The sequence below is a fragment of the Lissotriton vulgaris genome, chromosome 9 (assembly GCF_964263255.1).
Source record: "Lissotriton vulgaris chromosome 9, aLisVul1.2, whole genome shotgun sequence".
Classification (NCBI taxonomy): domain Eukaryota; kingdom Metazoa; phylum Chordata; class Amphibia; order Caudata; family Salamandridae; genus Lissotriton; species Lissotriton vulgaris.
Window position 1 is genome coordinate 437,250,674 of NC_141697.1, and position 22,287 is coordinate 437,272,960.

General features: G+C 47.4%; 1 protein-coding gene across 1 annotated transcript in view; it reads left to right on the forward strand.

Annotated features, from left to right (window-relative positions):
• The window catches only part of TDRD9 (tudor domain containing 9), a 2,495,642-nt gene that overhangs the window by 1,664,694 nt on the left and 808,661 nt on the right, over positions 1-22,287 (forward strand). The window contains exon 26 of the mRNA XM_086937885.1: positions 6,494-6,706. Within this exon, the coding sequence (XP_086794011.1) occupies positions 6,494-6,706 (213 nt within the window). The remainder of the gene's footprint in view (positions 1-6,493; positions 6,707-22,287) is intronic.

A 22,287-nucleotide genomic window follows, 5' to 3' on the forward strand; every position in this document is an offset into this window, starting at 1 on the left:
TGTCATCGAGAAGGCAATCAACGTCCAACTTTCTGAATTCATTGAAGCGAACCACATCCTGGACCTCTCCCAATACTGCTTCTGAAGCAACCACAGCACAAGGCCGCCCTACTTGCAGCCACAGATGACGTCTGCACCCTCCTCGACCGAGGTGAAACTGCAGCCCTCATCCTCCAGGGCCTCTCTGCTTCCTTCAACACCATCTCCCACCACACCCTATCCACAAGACTCCACAAACCTGACATCCGCGACAAAGCCCTGGAATGGATCTGCTCCTTCCTCATTGGCCAAACACAAAGAATCAGACTACCACAGTTGCACTCTAAACCCACAGAGACCATAGAGCTCCTCCCTGAGCCCCACTCTCCATGAGCCCCACTCTCTTCAACATCTACACGGACCCACTCACAGCCTCCATCAGGAAACACATTCAACATCTTCGCCTATGCCAATGACACCCAGCTGATCCTCTCCCTCACCAACAAACTCACTCCGCCTGGGACAACTCCTGGTGGCCCACAGACCTTGGATCCCCCCATGCCTACAGACCTTGGATCCCCCCACACCCACAGACGACATATGAAACCTCTGCATCATTCTGGACTCCATATCAACATAGTCTCATCATCCTGCTTCCACATGCTACATTTGCTCCGAAAGATCTTCAAGCGGATCCCCACCAAGTCCAGAAAGATGGTCACTCACACACTCATCAGCAGCAGACTCAACTACGACAACACACTCTACGCCGGCATCAATCAGAAACTCCTCTGCGGAGCATTCAGAATGCCTCCGCCAGACTCGCCCTCAATATCCCCCGCCACGGCCACATCACTGGCCACCTGAGACCTCCACTGGCTCCCAGTCAACGAAATAATCTGCTTCAAGCTCCTCCTACAAAGCCCTACACGGCATGGGACCTGCGAACCTTAACCATCGCCTCGCATTAAGCTCACCCACCAGACTCCTCCGCTCTGCCCAACTGGCACTGGACCACGGCCGGAGGACGATCCTTCTACTACCTTGCAGCAAAGACCTGGAACACCCTGCATTTCCACATCAGGTAATCATCATCACTGCCTCAATTCAGAAAGGACCTCAAGACGTGGGTCTTTGACTGAACCACAGTGCCTTCTACGGATCAGCAGTCCCCCCTACCAGCGCCTTGACACCCTTAAGGGTGAGTAGTCGCGCTGTACAAGTCACATGATTGATTGATTGACTCGTGTCAAGGGTTGCTTTTATTCAATTCAAAGCTGTTATACAGTGCCTGGAATGGTACAACACTTTGGTTATTTTATTTCTTGGCATGGATGGTACTAACTAATCCTGTGTCTAAAGACTTTGCTGTAAAAATGACAAAAGACTTAGGCCTGATTACAAATTTGGCTGTCCAATGGACTGCCAAACCCATGTGGCAGTGCGGCTATCGGAAGTCCTAATGCCATATTATGAGTTTGATGGTCGGACCGCCGTAGGACCGCTGTTACCACAGGGTTACAAGATCCCTGTCAGTCTTGCAGCGTCTGAGGCCCGCAATATGCTGGTGGTGCCGCTGCGGAACCGCCAAGCATATTACGAGATTCCTGACTGCTACAGATTTCATGGCAGTAAGCCCACTATGAAAAGTGTAGTGGTGAGGAAACTAAGGGGGTCCTACATGGCCCTCTGTTGCCTCTGGGCCAGGAGACACATGCAGGGGGGCAGTAGGTTTGCACCCCTGTCTGTATGCACTCCGTGTTCCAGCACAGCATGGACTTCACAGTCCATGCCATGCTGGAAAGTGCTGTGGTGGTTGTATGCTGCCTCCTTTCTAAGGCTCACATATGACGCTTTGATAGGCACCCCATGGGCCGGATAGCTGCCGCAGGACTGCCTGACATGTATTTAAATCAGAATATGGTGAGCAGCTAGACGGCGGGTTTGGTGGTCTGGGAGTATGGCGCTGGCGTGGCAGCCCACTCCAAGACCGCCAAACTTGTAATGAGGCCCTTAGTCACTTTATAGCTTGGAGTGGATGGAACTGTACAAATCCTATACTTAAAAACTTTGCTAGAAAAATTGACATTTGAGGTGAGCAGGTTTGAGGGTGTTGTAGAGTGCTCCATAGAAAGGAACTGCACTCCATGTAAACTTGGGAACTACCCAGAGTTCCCTGGTTCCTCTTTTGTATAATTTAGACATCCTGAAACGATAAAGATATATACATATGTGTGCACGCCCATGTATATGGACTTATATGTGTGTGTGTTTTCTTTTTATTTTGTACATGAGAAACCATTTTTTATTCCTTCCCTCCCTTTTCATCTACCCCTTTCCTAAACCTGAAATCACCATTACCTCCCTTTATCTCTACCCATCTCTAAAACCAACAATTATTCTTACCTCCCTTTACCTTTAACCACTTTTACACCCTAAAATCATCCTTACCTCCCTTTATCTCTACGCACACATAAAAAATCATGTTATTTACAAAAATACTTACCTATGTGATAAGTACGGCGTGACAAATGTAGAAATACTTACCTGCATTGCAAATAGATGCATGTAAAGGATGCATGATAAGGACTGGTTCCTTGTTTTATATTCTGTTAAATGTCTGTTATTAATTGTAGTTGATTCAATGTAGTCCTCATCATATCATTTCAGGCTATGTAATATTCATTTCAATATGTAATATTAATTTTAAAGCAAATCAACATAAGTTCATTGCAAGCCATATTCATTTGGACAGGGGTCATATTCATTTAAACATGGCTTGTGTTCATTTCAATATGTGGTTATTAATTTCAAAGCATGTTACATTTATCTCAAATAGTTTCATATTCAGTCAAAAAATGCCATATTCATTTTAATAAATGTCTTATTCCTTTTGATGTGGACATATTCATTTTAACAGGTGCAATATTTATTTCAAAGTGGTTCATATTCATCCTAACATGTGTCATATTCCTTTCAATGAATGTCATATTCATTTCAATGGATGTCAGATTCACCTTAACACTTGTCATAATCATTTTAACATGGCCCACATCCATTTCAACATAGGTCATATTCATTTCAATACATGAAATTTCCTTTTTGATGTATATCATATTCATTTCAAAGCATAACAGATTCAGTTTGACAAGTTTAATTTTATTTTCGCTGTTGGTCATATTCATTTTAAGACATTTTAAATCAATTTCAGTGGGGATCATAGTCATTTCAATGCATGTCCTATTCATCTTAGCATATATCATATTGCTTTCAATGGATGTCTCATTCAAAATAACAAATCTTACATTAATTTTAACATGAATTATATCCATTTCAACACGTATCATAATCATGTCAATGTGTATCAAATCACTTTTAAAGCAAGCTGTATTCATTTTGATTTTACTCTTATTCATTTAAAATCATGGCAAATTCGTTTTTAATAGACCTCATAATCATTTCAACTTATTTCATATTCATTTTAACATGCATCATATTAATTTGAATATGTAACATATTAATTTCAATGCATGTCATATTAATTTTGACAAAGGTCATGAGAATTTCAGCTTTGTTCATACTCATTTTAAGGCATGTTAAATTCAGTTCAATGGGGCGTATATTTATTTCAACACAAGCCATATTCATTTGAAATCATCTCCTATTCATTTCTGTATATCTCATATTCATTGCAATGTAGGTAATATCCATTTCAACTTAATTTATATTCATTGCAACATGTGTTACAACCATTTCAGTGTATATTATAATTTCAATATGCATTATATTCTTTTCAGAATATAATATATTCATTTCAGTAACTTATATTCATTTCAATCTGTCATTTTCATTTCATTGTATGTCATATTCCTCTTGGCATATGTTAGTCATTTCAGGGAATGTTCCATTCTTGTTGATGTATATTGTATTTGTTTCACTGATTGCTGTATTGTTTATAGTGAGGGCCATATTCATTAAAGTATCATTGATGTATATTTCAATATGTCTCTTATTCAATTCAGAGTGTGTGTTATCCATATTAATCGCTAAGTAGTATATTCACTCTGCCAGGTTTCATATTTGTTTGGGTTCAAGTCAGATTCACTCTGCCAGGTGTCCTATTTACCTTGACACATATTATATTCATTCTGGTGTGTGTCATAATCATTTTGCATCACGATATGCATTTCAGAAGGTGTTGTATATGGGGATCTGTAATTTTGACGTGAACTTCTTCCCATAAAGTCGTAGCACGCCCCAAGCAGTAGATGCTTGGGATGGCACCAATGATGAAGCGTGTCAGTCTTGCTTCCACTTGTGATACGTCTGGAATAGGGCTTCATATTTTTCTGCATTTCCCAATTGAATTACTGGTTTATAGTTGGGGTTGCTGGAGGTTCTTTTTTCAGATTGCATATTCCTGGTTGTGAATCCTAGTCATTTTGCAGTTTGCTGTCTAAGTGCCAGTCTAACATTTCAACTTTAGTGTTGTATGAAAAAATATCCCACCATTGTGTTTAGGCCTTCATAAATGTTTAGAGGAATGCGCTAGAGATGGATGGCAGCAGGTCTTCCTCACTACTCTGCCTGTTTGCCTTGTCTGCCATCTTTGACACAGTAAATTTCTAAGTTCTAATTATACTTACTTCTATGTCGTGGTGTTTGGCTCAGACATTGGTAAGTCCCAAAACTTATAACAAACAAATGGTCCCTTTTTTAGTTTGCCCTACCGCCCTCAGATGTGGTGTTTCCCAGGGTTCACTCTTCTCTCTATTCAATATTGATTTACAGCCAATCGTTTTCACATTTTTACACACCAAGTTCTTGAACACTCTTACATTACTTAGATTCAGGTAGCAATGTGTCTTTCTTGATTAGTCGCCCAGCTTGTCGGCCTTGAAATTGTTATGACTTTAGAGCCACTTATTACTGTATCAGAATAAGACAGTACTCCCTTTTCTGCTCAGGTGAGAAACCTTTGGCATCTAACCTTCTTTCATTTCAGTACCTCTCTGCCTGGCCGTAGAAGCAGCTTGAGTTCTATTTCCAATCTGGCCAGTAATTCCTCCCTCAAGTAAAGGATAGTTTTAAGCCTGGGTGGTGAACTCCTCTCTGTTCACGGAGTTTGCATAGTTTTTCCACTCTTCGGAGCTCACAGAGTTCCAAAAAGCTGTAAGTTGGCAAGCGCGAGCGAGGAATATCCAAAGCTAGACCACATCCCAGCGAGATTTCTGAAAGCAGGCAGTCGCAGATGGTTTGCGATGAGGAAGCTGCCGCTCAAATAGAACTTCTACTTGAGCAGCAGAAAGAAGCAGCACCCTCTTGCACTGGACGAGATGTCGTTTGTGGTGATTTTACAGCGCAGGACAAACATCCGGCCTTAAAAATCTGTGTGAACAACGCTAGGTAACCCACTCCGCATCTCTCGCGGATCTCCAAGTAGCTTGGAGGAGTTTTTTTTGTCACTTTGCAGAATTCCACATAGCGGAACTCCACGAGCTCTACCCAGGCTTGGCTATTTTATAAACATCGATTTGTTTCTCCCAACTTTCATCTCTCTGTGTGGTGGTGTGGTTAAGGCTTGCATAGACTATGCCAATTCCGTGCCTCCACTCCCTTAATATCTTATTAATTGACCACAGAAAATGCTGAATGGGGCATTTTATTAGTTAAGTTCAGTATAAACATAATTACATCATGGCCGCCAAAAGAGTTCTTCATTGACCTCCATTCTCTATCTAGCATAAGTGCCGATCCCCAAAAATAAATACTGGTGCACCGCATTTGCTACCATTGGTGCAAATTAAGCCCTGCATTCTCTAAAACGTTGGAACAAGAGACCAGAAATATCCAACTTGGAAAAAACTTTTCTCTTTACACTCTTGGCTTTTGTTCTTTTGTTGGTGTGGAGATGACCAGCACCAAGAAACAGATAACACTGTGGCTTGCACTATACAAATGATCTTGCTTACTCATTCTCCTCCGTGAGGAAGTTGGGCCTTTTAAATGCAAGGGATTCCTTTCCAGTGGTACTCGCTCGAGCTCCAGGGCCATGAGTTTAGCAGATATGCCTTGCAGCAGTAAACTAGTCAGGTACTGATGGTATAAAGTTGTATTAGAAAGATTCTGCTTCCATTCTGGTAGGGTGGAACCTCTTGCGAGTACTCCAGGCCTTAACCATATGATAAGTTGCGGCGAACATAAATAGTCTCAACTCTTAGGGAATATAAAAATCTTGAGAGGGCCTGTCTGCATTTATTAAGACAGGTTTGCGGAATAATGAAATATAAACATGTTGAAACATAAATGCATGAAAAGATAGAAATTGTCAATGCAAAGACTCTCAGTGCAGTTTAGTGTGGAATATGTTAAATGTGTGTTGCTAACTTATATAGAAAATTGTTATTGATGTTATTTATATATGGCATATTTTGTCATGAAAACAAAAGTAAGCATATTTCTAATGTAACTTAATTCTTTTGTTTTATCTTTACTCTTTTCAAATTCTTTTTAGGTAGTAGAAGTTGGTCATTTCTGGGGCTACAGAATTGATGAGAAAAACATGCGAATTCTTAGAAATCTCACCACTGAGATCTCCAACCATCAGCTGATACCTCTTCAAGTTCGCCCGCATCCTGATTTGGTTTGCTTGGCACCCTTTTCTGATTCAGAAAACTTGAGATACTATAGAGCTCAAATCATATTCATATCTGGAGAAAATACTGAGGTATCTTTGATTGAATATTATGAATGCAGTTTTGTATTAAGACTGAATATTTGACCTTGAAATTGCACAGAAATAATTATACTTTAATAACGAGGCAATCATTTATCTTGAGGGGTTCATTTCTGTTTTGTTGTGTCATGCTTATCTACCCGCTATCATTATTCAGTCATTTGTCCATGTGTGTTTTGCTGATTTATCTAATTTGCAGTCAACCTTTAATGCACCCCAATTTCTACCAGCATTGCTTTTTTTTCTCAAAGATATGTTAATTAACAAGTTATCAAGTAGTACAGAGTTAACTGGCGTATGATACATCCAGATATATTTAGACATCTGAGATGGCTACATAACCAAAAAAGAAACAACCCTTAATCATAGATATGTACCCCCCATCATATCTCAAAATCCTAGAGGAATTAGTACAGTGTCATCAATATTAAGGACATGAAGTAAGATAGTAGTGATTAGAACTTACTCCTCATCTACCTTGCATTTACAATAATAATAATCTAATCCCTCCAACAAGGAGGCAACATTTAATGGAAACCATATTCTTAGAGTTAAACTAGAAACTCCTCCCCCTACCCACCCCAACCCAACCCTGGTGGCGGCCACTCAAATGCATCTTGGCGACAATACTAGGAGGTCAAGGCAAGTTAAAATGGAAATCAGACTCTGATTGATGCAGGGCAGACGGAGGACGGTAGACCCTTTGTAAGGAATGCTACTTGCGGGCCCTATCTATATTCAAAATTCTTATAGTCATCTCTACAGATAACCGCCATCCTTTCAAGGCTCAATAGTTTCCAGAGTCTGGAATGCCATAACAACATGGCGGGGGCTTCCTTGTTCTTCCATGTGGCTGCTATGGCTACCTATGCAGCCCCAAAGCATGTCCACATAATGGTCTTGTCAGCTTTAGTTTGGTGTTTGAGGGAGGGATCGCGAAGGCTGAGTAGTGTGGCAGTCATAGGGGTCGTAATAGGATACCCCAGTATATCTTTAATTTGTGCAAGAACCTCCTCCCAAAAGGGTAGACCACAACCTGTCCAACACAGAGCAGATGACTCCGGAAATATCTTTTTAATCTTGGTAGGGTAGAGGTACCAGTCCATCATTGTTTTCAAGTGAGCCTCCCTTAGTTCTATGGAATGGTTACATTTTGGAATATCTGACCAAAGTCCCGCCCACTCGATATCCTGAATGTCCCGCTGTAATTTAGTTTCCCACATGCACATGTAACGAGGCTTCGGTGTGCATAGAGGTGAGAAGATAGTTGTATAAAAAGGAGATCACTCCCTTCAAAGAATCTACAGTTTGTACACATTTCTCAAATTTTGTGAGGGGTCGAGTGGCTTTCTCATAAATGTGGGGTGTAAGCGCCCAGTGTTTCAATTTAAGATAGTGATAATATTCTGTGTTCTCCAGTCCATAATCCCTCTTACAGCTGTCAAAAGTGAGAATATCATTGTTATTGGAAAAGTGTGTCGGTGCCCTGCAGCCTCCCTCCCTCCATGGGTCAAAGGGTCCCTCTCGTAAGGCCGGGGGGAAAGGCCAAGTTGAAGTCTATTTGGGTATACAGTGACGGAAAGGTGGTCCACAGTCGTTGGTGTGATATAGAATCCCATACCTTAAGGGTGGTCCGGGTAGGAGTGCTAATATATACGTTCTCTGGCCTGTCTCTCTTGGGCTTCCATATGTGGTCCTAGATCAACCTCCCTGTCACCGTCCTGTCTATATGGAGCCAATGTTTCTCTGACTCTCTCTTGGACCACTTGGTCACCACTTGTAACTGCGCTGTTTTGTAGTAGAGACCAAAGTCTTGGAGACCTTCCCCAGCCTCGCCCCGTGGTCTCTGCAAAATGGAGAAGGAGAAGCGAGCACGGCTGCCCTGCCAAACGAACCGCAGTTTCATAGATTTTACTCAGGGGAAAAAAATATTTTTCCAATTCTACTGAAAGAGTTTGGAAGAGATGTAATAGTTTAGCAAGTACTGTCATTTTGATTTCATGGATGGGGCCCATCCAGGAGATAAAAAGCGGTTTCTAGCGGGTGAGATCTGCCTGGAGTTTCAACAGAGAAGGGGGAAAGTTAGTTTTTTAAAGCACCTCCACACGGGGTGTCAATTGAATTCCCAAGTATTGGAGCGGTCGGGAAGTACATTGAAGCGGGGTGTTTGACCTGAGGCACTCGACCTCCGCTGTAGGGACTGTGAGGTTAGGTATATAAGATGTATCCAAATTTACCTTGAAACCTGATACCACTTCAAAACGTGTGACATCCGCTTGGAGTGCTAGTAAAGAGGTGGTCGGGTCTGTGAGGGACTAAAGGGTATGCCCTTAAGCTCGGGAGAAGTGCAGATAGCCATAACGAGCAGCTCTATACAGAGCGCAAACAGAAGATGACAAAGGGCACCCCTGGCGACAGCCCCTGGTCAAGGAGAAGGGGGTAGACATCCCATTCACCTGTAGTCTGGAGTGTGGTTGGACGCACTTGGCCCGGATCATTTAAATGAATTTGTCAGCAAAGCCAAAGGACTTGAGTGCACTAAAAAGAAATGTCCAATCCACCATATTGAATGCCTTTTCTGCATCCAGTCCCACCAACACCGCCGGAATATGTTTCTTGTTGGCTTTTTCGATTAGATGAACAGTACGTCTGGTGTTGTCATGAGTCTGGTGGCCTTTGATAAAGCCAGACTGGTCTGGGTGAATGAGAATCGGCATGAGATCGTTCAGTCGGGCTGCAAGGATCGCTGAGTATAATTTCGCATATAAATTGAGGAGGGCAATGGCGCGGTACTAAGCGCATAATTGCGGGTATTTCCCCGGTTTTGGATTCACTATGATCGCAGCTTCCTTAATCGAGGGGGTGACCGTGCCTGCCTCCTGCATGGCATTAAAAGGCGGGTGAGATGGGGAACAAAATCAGAAGCGAAGGTTTTATAGAAGACCCGTCCGGGCCTGGTGCTTTCTGTGGTTTGAGGGATTTGATAGCTATGGCTACTTCTTCTGTTATGGGAGCAGCGAGTCTGTTGTTCCAATCTTGTGGGACCTGGGGAAGGTGCTGTGACTGTAAGTAATTACATTGTGCCTCTATGTCTCGTGGTTCCCCGTAATCAAGTAGCCATAAAAAGTGCCAAATGCATCAGCCTTTTCCGTTTCTTTGTGTGTCAGTTCTCCCCGTTCACGTTTTATGCCTCCTATGTATTCTCGCTCCCGTTTTTCCTTTAGCTGTCAAGCTAGGTGTCTACCTATCTTGTTTCCTTGGGTATAGGAGAGTTGCCGTAGTTTCAGGAGAGTGTGCTCTGATCTGTATTTTATGGCCCTGAGTTTCCCCCCTCAGCGCTGTGAGTGTGCGGAAAGTCGATCTAGTGGGCTTGTTTTTTGGAGTCTTTCTGTCGCGGATAACTCGGCCTCCAGGTCAATGCACTCCTGGACTCGGCGTTTGTTTAGACCTATACACGCCCCTCTAAAAACTGCCTTGAAGGCGTCCCAGTTATTAAACAGAGAGGTGGCTTTGGGTAAATTCCTGGTGAAGAAATCTGTGATTGTGTCTCTTAATTCCGAGCAGAATACTCTGTCCCTTGTGAGGGAGGCCGGAAAATACCTTTGGGGAGATATAGACGGCAAAGTGCTCCATGATAAAGAGATCGAGATGAGACTGTGGTCTGACACTGAAAGTGGGAAGATTTTGGCCTCACCTAAAGCCCCCATTAGACTTTGGCTAATGAAGATATGATCAAGGCGGGAGTATGTGCGGTGCACATGTGAGTAGAAAGTATAATCACGTGTCTGAGGGTACAGGGTCCGCCAGGTGTCTAGAAAGCCCATGTCGAACATCTGCTGTTTAACCTCTGTGGGAAAGACACTAGTCTCCTGACAATGGGGGTGTCTGCCTGCCATACAAGGTTAACATCTCCCAAAAGGAGTGTTTATCCCTCCGCGAAGTCCTGAATCTTCCCCAAGAGCCCCCGAAGGAAAGTGGCCACACCTGTGTTGGGTGCGTATGCCGAAATGAAGGTGCACAATTTACCTTTCAGAACCTGTTTCACCTTTAACCAATGGCCTTCCTTGTCTGATTTGGTATCTGTGGGTTGAAATTTCATGGAAATATGAACGAGGAACGCAGTCCCCCTATGTTTGGTAAGTGCAGATGCTCTGTAGATTAATGAGTAGGTTTTGTGGCGGAGGTACAATTTTTCCGCCCTGGGCAGGTGCGTCTCCTGCAGAGCTATTATGTCTAGGTGATGGTCAGAGACATATTTCCATACCTTTCGCCGTTTTTGAGGCGAGTTAAGGCCTTTGACATTCCAAGATCCCACCGTTATTACCATCGGAACTGTGTTGCCCCTCTCCCCTTTCGCAAGAATCCCTGTGTCAGCCTCCTGCAAACTACAAGATATTCCCTACTGAAAGGACACCAAACTGAACCTGATGCATAATGCCAGCCTAAGCCAAGCTTAATTGCATGAAGGAATGTTAAAAATAAAAAAGCCACCACCAGACTCCCGCCCACCCACCCCCCTTCCCTCCTCCCCCAAACCCCAACCTCCCAAACTCTGAACATAACCAAACAAAATAATGTCCCAAATGTCAGATCGATGGAAGGCCTCGGACTGCAGGTTAAAAAAACCTGCGTGGGTGGGAGGAAGTACAGTAGGACTGAGGTCCCCGCCCGCCCCTCCCCCGGACCTGGTAAGAAACTACTGTCACCCCTTCTGCACCTCCTGATGACTGAGTCAAGACCAGATGATCAGGTCTCGCCTGTTGGAACGGAGGGAGTGTCAAAGATATATGTAACTGAACCGGGCCTCATAACTCGATGTAACGGATATTACGTCATCTCACTGTGTTGGATTCTCGAGGGGCCTGTTCATGTTCATGTGCCCCGTGGTGGCGGTGATGATCAGCTGATGGCAACGTTGGAAGCCTAACAAGTCGATTTGTCTATGGACGTATCTCAGGTGCAACATGAAGCAAACAGTTGCAGGGTCCGCTGAGAAGACCGGGCTTTCTTTCGGTAGCTGCGCCCCCAAGTTCAGGTCTGAATCTTCTCTCTTCCATCTCCCCCCAGGTAAAAAATGTGTCCGCTGTAGGCGCAAAGTCTAGATTATTTGTGGCGTCCTCTAGAGCTTGAGTACCATTGTGAGGTGGGGGAGCTGGTAGACTGTTCGGCCCTTGCACTGCTCTGTGGTTAATCAGTGTCTGCTAATGAAAGGCCCAATAGGTCTAGTCCCTCCTTCAGATCCACCACATGTCTCTGTTTGTTAAGATATTCAAAGTGTAAGCCGAAGGGTTAGGTCCATCGGTAACGCCCTTTGTCCTGGCGAAGCTTGGAGGCGATAAGCCGAAACTGTTGTCTCCTGATCAGTGTTGCTGGAGCCAAGTCCTGATATATGGAGCAAGAGTTACCTTGGAAGGTCACCATGTCCTTCTTTCGTGCTGCCAGAACTACCACCTCTTTCAAAGGAGTGGAACTTAGCAAGAACATCCTGTGGTCGTTGTCCTCCTCCCGTCGCTAAATTTCCGACCCGGTGCACTCCCTCTAGTTTGATTTTGAGTGTCTGAGGACCTCTGCAAATAAGCCCTCCACGAAAGCCTCCAGGTCTGGTCCCTCTGCTCCTTCTTTAAGGTCTTGAATCCGTATGTTGTCGTGTTGTGCTCTGTTTTCCAAGTTCTCCGCCTTCAACTGAGTATGATGGAGCTGCTTCTGGAGAGTGAGGACTGTCTCATGCAGGTCAGGGGAGCGCTTATCCATTTCTTGTGTATGTGTTTTCAGGTTGAGCACTCTGGTACCCACTTAGTCTACGCCATGTTGAAGATCCGCCATCCTCGTTTTAAGGTCAGACTTTACCTGGTCTATTGAAGTTTGAATGTTTTGACTCAGTTCTTTACGCAGATCCATTTTAAAGTCTCTTAGTGAGGACATTAAATCTTCCTTGGTCAGAGCCATAGTGTACGTCTCTTCGCCTCGATCTGAAGGCTAATGTTTGTTAGCTGGAGGAAAGAATTTTAAGACCTTATTCGCTGCTTTAGTTAGCGTCTTCTTCAACAGAATAGGAGCTGGACCCGTCCGCTGGTACAACTGTAGCGTGAAAGTGCTGAGGGAGAGGTCTGGAGTGATATTGCGTCTCGAGGGCACACCGCCGTCACAATTAGTCAAGTGTTATTGGCTTCCATTCACCTCCTAGTGATTATAATTAAAAGATAGCAGACTGTGTGTGGTGAAGATCTGTCACCGGTTACTCAGATCAGGGAACCACAGGAGCTGAAAGACCGCTGGCAGCCCTACCGTAGACAACAATATTTCAGTTTACAGAGGAAACCCTCCTCACATCTATAGCCGGCATGCTCGGAGCTAGTGCTCGCCCTGGGGGATCCCTATGCAGCCACTGATCATTAGCTGTCTCAAGTGTCCCGGTCTACCGCTGGTGAATAGTGGAGGGGGCGTTGGGTAATGTATGCGGCGCTGTGGTGGCTCTATCCGAATGTGTGCAGTTGCTAGAAATGGCGCCTGGCTTCCGTTTCTTAAGTCCTTCTCTTTATTTTGATCCTTGCCCAACAGTGCTCTGCTTTGGGCACTCTTTAAGGGTACCTCTTGGCCTTGACTGCCTTCTTGAGGTTGCTAGACCAACCCTCTTTATTTAGATCCCCTATTGTAAACAGTTTGCTTAAGGGGCTTGTACATATGTTCCCACCTGACTCATTCATCATGCCTCAGTGGGACATTAATCAGTCAATAAAACTTTATTTCGGTTTTGTTCGACAACCATAAAAGTGCACATACAATAGTACAAAATTCATTGTTCTTAAAAATACATGCCATATCAGGATACAATAAGTGTAAAATATAAAGTGAACATTCCGGAGAAAAGAATACATATTTTTTCCAAGTTGTATATACAGTCTCATAAGAAAATTTCATCGAGTAAAAACTATTACAAATCCAGGCATTTTCTGTACTTGACAATTGATTTTAAAAATTCCAGGACATGGAGAATACTGTCACTGTGCAAGAGTTGTAGATACATCAAAGCTGGTCTGATCTGACAAAAATTAAGTCTTCTTAAGAGTGACACCAGATAGCGTTTGCGGGGGTATTCATAAAATCTACATAAAAACATAAAATGCTGCATATCCTGCGGAGACTTTCCGTCGCAGCCGCAGGGAGCTGCAAATTTACTAAAAATAGCAGTTCTTGGCCTAACAAGCAGAGGGTAAAAGAGATTCAGCCTAAATCTAGTCAATAAATTTTTTTTGTGAGAGGTCAGAGTGCCCATTAGATAAGGCTCGATAGATGCAGATGTTTTTGACATTACATATTTTCTGACACTCTGCTTCTGAATCTCAATGGCTTCCCTCTGGATCTTCCTATCCATGAGGTAAGCCAATTTTGTTGCCTTCAGGTCCCTCTTAGTAATGCTATCAGGGGTTTCAAACGGCTCAGAACGTCCCTGTAGGAGAGTAGGGTCTGCAATCCTATGATCACCCAGATTTTTTGCTTTTGTTTCACTGGTTTACGACTTTCTCTGGCTGTGGGCCTGCTAATCAGACCCACAGCCTAGCTGTTCTCTCGCTAAATTGACATGTGTACCTTAGGTGCATTACCCAATTGGAACTGGGCCACCTTGTCAGACCCTGTAACTCAGGGTATCGGTGTACCCAAGGCCTACCAGGGGCTGAAGCATGTATTATGCCACCCCTGGATGGCCATCTAAATCTGACACAACTGGCTGCACGACAGCTGGGGAAAGGTGGTGTACTCGCCCTTTGCTGTAGATATAGTATACCTATATCTAACCCTAAAATGGACACCCGAATTCCTATCAGCCACTCCTATGGCAGGCCTTGACAATCCTGAAGGCAGAGTGCGTGGAATAGTGTGAATTGGCGCTCTGGCATGAGCCGAGCCCGGTTGCAGCTTGCGGAACCAAGTCCCAATGGCTGTTCCATGATAACGAGTACCATATACTCTTTAATGCTAACTTCGGTATCGCGTTATCAAAACATGTCGAGTAAGGTGTCATACGAATTGGGATACTGACCCCTCACCAATGCTGGTGACGGGGTTAGCATTCCACCCTCCTAGAGGGACACGACATGTACGTAACTGTGAACCCCGGTTAAAGTTAACTGAAGCCTCAGCTCCACAAAATGGATGCTGCCACCACAGACACGAGTCTGACCTCCTGCTGCTGGGAGTCCTTCCAGCGAGGAGAGCTTAGACAAAGGGTTTCCTGTCCGGGGCGGTGCTTGCACCATCCCAGACAGGGTTTTGTGTATCCTGGGTAGGCAGGGCTTTACAGGAAGGTGACTGCGGAGTGGCACCCCGGTGCTCACTACGCATCTGCCGGCTAGAACCAGTTCCAGGGGCACACCAGCCCCTGACCTGGGGAAAGTCCGGCATGAAAGAGGGGTGTAACCACCCCCCTTCCTGGTCCCACCCCTAGGGCAGGACCTAGTCGCGTACCCCCCCCCCCCCTTTCTTTAGGATAAAGGCAGGAGCGGGGACTGTAGGAGAGTAGGGTCTGCAATCCTATGATCACCCAGATTTTTTGCTTTTGTTTCACTGGTTTACGACTTTCTCTGGCTGTGGGCCTGCCAATCAGACCCACAGCCTAGCTGTTCTCTCGCTAAATTGACATGTGTACCTTAGGTGCATTACCCAATTGGAACTGGGCCACCTTGTCAGACCCTGTAACTCAGGGCATCGGTGTACCCAAGGCCTACCAGGGGCTGAAGCATGTATTATGCCACCCCTGGATGGCCATCTAAATCTGACACAACTGGCTGCACGACAGCTGGGGCAAGGTGGTGTAAATCAGTCACTCCTATGGCAGGCCTTGACAATCCTGAAGGCAGAGTGCGTGGAATCGTGTGATTTGGCGCTCTGGCATGAGCCGAGCCCGGTTGCAGCTTGCGGAACCAAGTCCCAATGGCTGTTCCATGATAACGCGTACCATATACTCTTTAATGCTAACTTCGGTATCGCGTTATCGAAACATGTCGAGTAAGATGTCATACGAATTGGGATACTGACCCCTCACCAATGCTGGTGACGGGGTTAGCATTCCACCCTCCTAGAGGGACACGACATGTACGTAACTGTGAACCCCGGTTAAAGTTAACTGAAGCCTCAGCTCCACAAAATGGATGCTGCCACCAAAGACACGAGTCTGACCTCCTGCTGCTGGGAGTCCTTCCAGCGAGGAGAGCTTAGACAAAGGGTTTCCTGTCCGGGGTGGTGCTCGCACCATCCCAGACAGGGTTTTGTGTATCCTGGGTAGGCAGGACTTTACAGGAAGGTGACTGCGGAGTGGCACCCCGGTGCTCACTACGCATCTGCCGGCTAGAACCAGTTCCAGGGGCACACCAGCCCCTGACCTGGGGAAAGTCCTGCATGGGAGAGGGGTGTAACCACCCCCTTCCTGGTCCCACCCCTAGGGCAGGACCTAGTCGCGTACCCACCCCTTTCTTTAGGATAAAGGCAGGAGCGGGGACCCTTCCAAATTAGATCATCTTTGAATCAAGAAACTACTTTCTACGAAAGGAACTCTCGACTCTTCTCAAGATTTCTCCCTTGTGGCTAAGGAGTAGTCACCCTGCATCCGCAGGCACCATCTAAGAACTCTGCGGTTTGCTGCACGTCCTTCCTCAGGAATCCGACTGCCCAGCTCGACGAGAACCGGCTTCCCTGGCACCTCTGACCTCTACCCACATCGTCAGCTCAGCTGAGATCAGTGGGTACGACGAGACCTCGAGGGACCGGCCATCATCAGAACTGCACGACTTCTAACCAGCACGACCACCGAGGGATCCCCTGGTGAGTGCTTTGGGGTCCGAGAAGCCCCGACCCTGAGCAGCTCCAGCACCGAAGTCCAGCCTCCCAGCATCTCCACGATCTGCGTGGGGCCCTTCTGCTTTTTGCTGCTCATCACGTTGTCTGGCTACTAGCCCGCTGGCTTGTGGCCTTCTCGACGACGCCCAACAACAACAACGCTGCTGGTCTGGTTGTTCCAGACTGGCCTTTGCTCCCTTCTGAAAGAGGAGCACCCCGGACCCTCCTGGTCCACTCAAGACGCCATTTTAGGTCCACCACGTGGCCCTGAATTTGCCAAGGCTTGTTGCCCCAATCCTGGGCCCAGCGACGCCGACAGCATCAACCATCGTGGGACAGCTCGCACCTCCATCCTGGTCGCCGACAACGCCTCCTGGTCCGTGAGACTGCAGAGCCCAGCGTCGCCCACTCACCTAGTCGAGGTGACTACCATCCTGTAATGTCCTGATCGTCTCAGGATCGTTAACAGACACGATAATGAGGACGCAACCACTTGTGTACGGTTAGTTATTTTAATGAAGGCAAAAATAATACAATAAGTAAACAAAAGATATAGTCACTGGAATCCTCCAGTCTATCCACGTTACCAACCCATAGCACGGATGGTCCTAACCGTCCTCTGCAAATACGCCGATCCCGGCGTATGCCAACAGAGGGCAGATATGCAATGGCCGAAAATGCCAATCGGTATGCTGTGAGGGGCACGAAGAGTGAAGGGGAGAACAGAGGAGTCAGGGAAACACCCAGCCGGGGTCTCTACCTGAAGGGAGCAGCCGCTCAACCTCTTCCTCGTACTGCACCGGGACGCGAAGTCACCTCCGGGTGCTGCGTCACCGAGGCCCAAATCAGAGTATGGTAAAGGGATCGAGAGCAGCCGCTCGATCGATCCTGTGGACTTCCCAGACTGTAACGCGGAAAACACCTCCTGGTGTGCGTTACAGCTGGTAGTCCCTGTATCTCGGGTCGGGCTGGGAGCTACGGCTCCTACCAGCACAAGTACCAAGGCGCCTAGACTCAGCTGAGTCAAGGCGAAGCTCAATGGTTGTCTGGTAGAGCCTCCGGGTCAGGAACAGGGTAAGCTTGGCAAGACACGGCCCAGGTAGTAACGACTCGACCTACCTCCGTTCTTGCCTGACTGGAGTACCACTCCGGAATGCTGCTCTTCACGAAGCAGGTATGTCGGTGGAAAACACAATATCCGACAGTGTTCTTCCTCTGGGTTCCTCCTTTTATAGGGCGTGTTTCCTTGAGTTATGTAACGGCTCTCCCTTTTACATAACATCTTACTCGCTAAGCATCCTGGGATTCGCAGTCCGTCTTTTCCTGGTGCTGGTTTATTCCTTCCCGACGGGAATTCTTGACAGTATATCCTCCCTCTCTCAGCGGCTCCCCACGGGGCCAGTGCTGGAAGGAAACCTACGATGAAACAACAAGACCAAGCGCGGGGCATGGACCCCTTCAGCCGGCTCCCATGATTGCTCCTCCGGGCCATAGCCTTTCCAAGCCACCAGGTACCACAGCTTGCCCCTACGCCATTTGGACGCCAGTATGCCCGATACCTCATACTCCACCTCCCATTCCACAGATATCGGCCTAGGTGTCTCAGACTGCTTGGAGGTTGCTGGTTTAATCAATGATACGTGAAAGACTGGGTGTATCCGCAAAGACTGGGGCAAACACACCTTCACATTCACTGGACCAATACACTTGGAAATCCGATAGGGGCCCATGAACTTGGGATGGAACACACTGTTCTTTCGAAATCGCATGTTTCTTGTGGATATCCAGACGAAGTCTCCAGTACGGTACAGTGGCCCGGGCCTTCTTTTCCTGTCAGCCGTAGCCTTGTACCTTTTCTTGGCCTCTATCAGGACAGCCTTTGAGCGCATCAATGCGTCCTTAATGCGTGCTACCCTGTCCGCCGTGGCGGGAATCCTGTTTTCTTTGAGAGGATGGAGAAATGGCAAGAACCTGGGATGCTGGCCATAGTTGCTGTAGAACGGTGATGACTGGGTGGAGCTGTGAGTGGCATTGTTGTATGCTATCTCCGCTACCCATAGCAAGTCAACCCATTCCTCCTTACCCTGGTCCACAAAACATCGCAGATACTGCTTGAGCGTTTGATTCAGGCGCTCGGTTTGTCCATACGTTTGAGGGTGGTAGCTGGTGGACAGGGAGGTTTTGACGTGCAGTGCCGTGCACCATGTTTTCCAGAACTGCGCCGTGAACTGCGACCCCCGGTCTGACACTATCACCCCTGGCAATCCATGTAGTCGTACCACATTCTTCAGGAGTAGTGACGCCAATTCGCCGGCTGTAGGGACTCTTTTGCAGGGGATGAGGTGTCCCATCTTCGTCAGATAGTCCACAACCACCAGGAACGCTGTCATCCCTTGGTCTACCGGTAGCCCCACCACGAAGTCCAGTGATATGTTATCCCATGGCCTATCCGGGGTCGGAAGTGGACGGAGGAGCCCCTTGGGTCGGCCATGGTCGGTCTTCATGGTAGCACACGTAGGACACGCCTGTCCCCACCTCCTGACATCCCCTCTCATGGTGGGCCACCAGAAATGCCGCCCCATGCTAGCCATCGTTTTTTCGAAGCCCAAATGACCTGCACATGGAGAGTCATGACACCAGACGAATGCTTGTTTCCTTAATCCAGGCGTGGGTATCAGCAGGCATCTGCCTTTCAGGGGTATCCCATCCTTCACCTGCCATTCTTTGTGACTGAGGAGCCACCTTTGCCATGCGAATGACCGGATCCCTCTCTGGATTCCCCTCAGGAATGCATCCGGCTGGATAACTCCTAGTAACATCTGAGGGGGAATGATGGAATGTTCGGCAATAGGCATCGGCTCTTTAACAGCAGATTGGCACGACAGGGCGTCTGCTTTTCGGTTTTCCGTCCCAGGCCGATACGTGATGTGGAAGTTGAACCCCGCAAAGAATATCATCCACCTCAACTGCCTGGGTGAAAGGTGTCTCGCGGCCGTCATGAACTGGAGGTTCCTATGGTCCGTATACACCGAGACCACATGCCTTGCCCCCATCAACCAATGCCTCCATTCGGTGAAGGCGTCCTTAATAGCGAGAAGCTCCTTCTCCGCTATGTGGTAGTTGCGTTCGGCGTCGTTAAGTTTACGGGACATGTACGCGACCGGATGAAGCACCCCTGTGTCCTGATTACGTTGGGACAGGATAGCCCCCAGCGCCACATCCGACGCGTCCGCTTCCACCACGTAGGTGAGATCCGGATCAGGGTGAGCCAACACTGGTGCCTTACCAAAGGCGCTTTTCAGGGCCTCGAAGGCTGCGTTCGCTTCTGGGGACCAGACGAACTCCTTGGACTTCCTCAGCAGCTGCGTGATTGGGGCCACCAACCCTGAAAACCCATCTATAAACCGCCTGTAAAAGTTGGCGAAGCCAATGAAACTTTGGACGTCTTTCACTCCTTGAGGCACCGGCCACTCTTTCACCGCCTTGATTTTGCGTTCTGCCATCTCCTGTCCGTCCGGACTCAGCATCACCCCGAGGAATTCCACAGATGTGACGTGGAAATCACACTTGCTGAGTTTGCAAAACAGCATATTCTCCCTCAGCTTTTGGAGTACTGTTGTGACGTGGTGTACGTGTTCCTCCACATTGGACGAATAGATGAGGATGTCGTCTATATATACGACCACGTATATATCCAGTACCTCTCGAAATACCTCATTCAGAAAGTACTGAAAGGCTGCAGGGGCGTTGCACAGGCCGAACGGCATGACGAGGTACTCGAAAAGGCCGAACCTGGTCTTAAAGGCGGTCTTCCACTCGTCCCCGTCTCTCATGCGCACGAGATGGTATACCCCCTTTAGATCCAGCTTAGTGTAGATACGAGCTTTCTTGACCTGCTCCAAAAGAACACTGATGAGAGGCAAAGGGTACCGATTCTTGATGGTGATCGCATTTAACGCCCTAAAGTCCACACAGGCTCTCAGCTCCCCGTTGGTCTTTGGGATGAAGAAGAGTGGTGAGGCGGCCGGGGACTTGGACGGACGGATGAATCCTAGCTTGAGGAGTTTATCCAGGTACCCCCTGAGATGCACGTTTTCTGGTTCCGTCAGGGCATACAGCCTACCACTGGGAACGCTTGCTCCTGGCACCAGGTCGATCTGGCAGTCAAACAGTCTATGCGGCGGGAGCACCTCGGCCTTGACTTCATCGAAGACGTCCTCGAAACTGCGATAGTGTAGAGGGAGTGCCACATCTTTCTCAGCCGCTGTAGCCACCGTCTGTCTCCCGCTCTCTTCTACGTCAGGGGATTCGGGTCGCATTCCACAATGCAGTGTGCAATATGGTGACGTCATTTCTATGCGATGCGCTGGCCAATCCACAGAGGGGTTGTGCTTCTGTAGCCACGGCAATCCCAATATAACACCATATTGGGGTGCTCTGATGATGTTAAAATCAATTTGTTCCAAATGGTTCCTTCCATATTTCACCGGAAGGGCCCCCGTGTGTTGCCCGATGGGCCCCGTCACCAATCGCCTCCCGTCTACAGCATAGACGTCTTCGGGTACGTCTTTGGGAAGAAGCGCTAGCCCTAGCCTGCATGCCTCGTTGTAGTCCATAAACATGCCTGTGGCCCCTGAATCCACCATGGCTACAACGGGTATCCACTGGTCGTGCACTCCCACATGCACCGTGAGAAATAGGTGTCGTTGTCCTTTCGTGACAGAGTTGGATAATGAAGGGATGGATGCGTGACTCAGAGATGCCCCTTCATTGGTCTGGGAGTCCTCTAGTTTTCCGCCGGTACATCCACCACGGCTGTTACCAACCGGTTGGCCCGATAACGTGAGGTCTTCGGTTTGGCAGGGCATTCACGTACGTAGTGTCCTTTTTTGCCACAATATAGGCACTATCCTTGTTTACGGCGTGACTCTTTCTCTGTGGCTGTGAGACTCGCTCGTATCGCGCTAATGTCCATGGGTTCTCCCTTGGATGCGGTGGAGGTTTCGGGACTTCCCACCGTCACATATGATTGAAGGGCTCTTCCTTTTCTCCCATGATCCCCCTTTCTTTCGTTTAGCCTATGTTCCAACCGTAAGACCAGGTTGATAAGGCCTTCACATGTCTTGGGTTGGGGGTCAATATGAGCCACGGCATCCTTGAGCTCATCGCACAGCCCTTGATGAAAGAGTGCTGTTTGTTTAGCAACAGGCCACTTGGTTTCCGCAACCAACCTACGGAACGCGTTGAGATACTGTACCAGGTCGTTGGATCCCTGTCTCAACTCGAGCATTTCACGGTCCGCCGTGTACGAGTCTGCCCTTCGGTCGAATACCTTCAGGAATTCTTCGCGGAAGGCACCCCAGTCACATAAGATGGGGTCGTCCCTGCTCACCAGAGGCACGGCCCACTGTGCCGCGTTTCCAGCCAAATAGGAAATAAGGAAAGCCACCCGGGCCTGACTCGTGGGGAACGCCTTGGGTTTGCACGACAGATGTAGCGCCACTTGCGTGAGGAATACCTGCACCGTGTTGGGGTCCCCACTGTATCTCTCCGGTGTTGCCAAGGGTATGGCAACCGGCATCTCCACTACTATCTCAGGGTTTTGGTTCGTGAGGGAGGTGCTGGGCGTGAGCGGCATCTGTACAGCATCAAGTCTGGCTTTTACATCGGCAGTCTCTTGCCTGGAGGCTGCCAATTCAACTTGCATGGCAGCTAAAGCAACCAGTACGTCATCAAGTGTT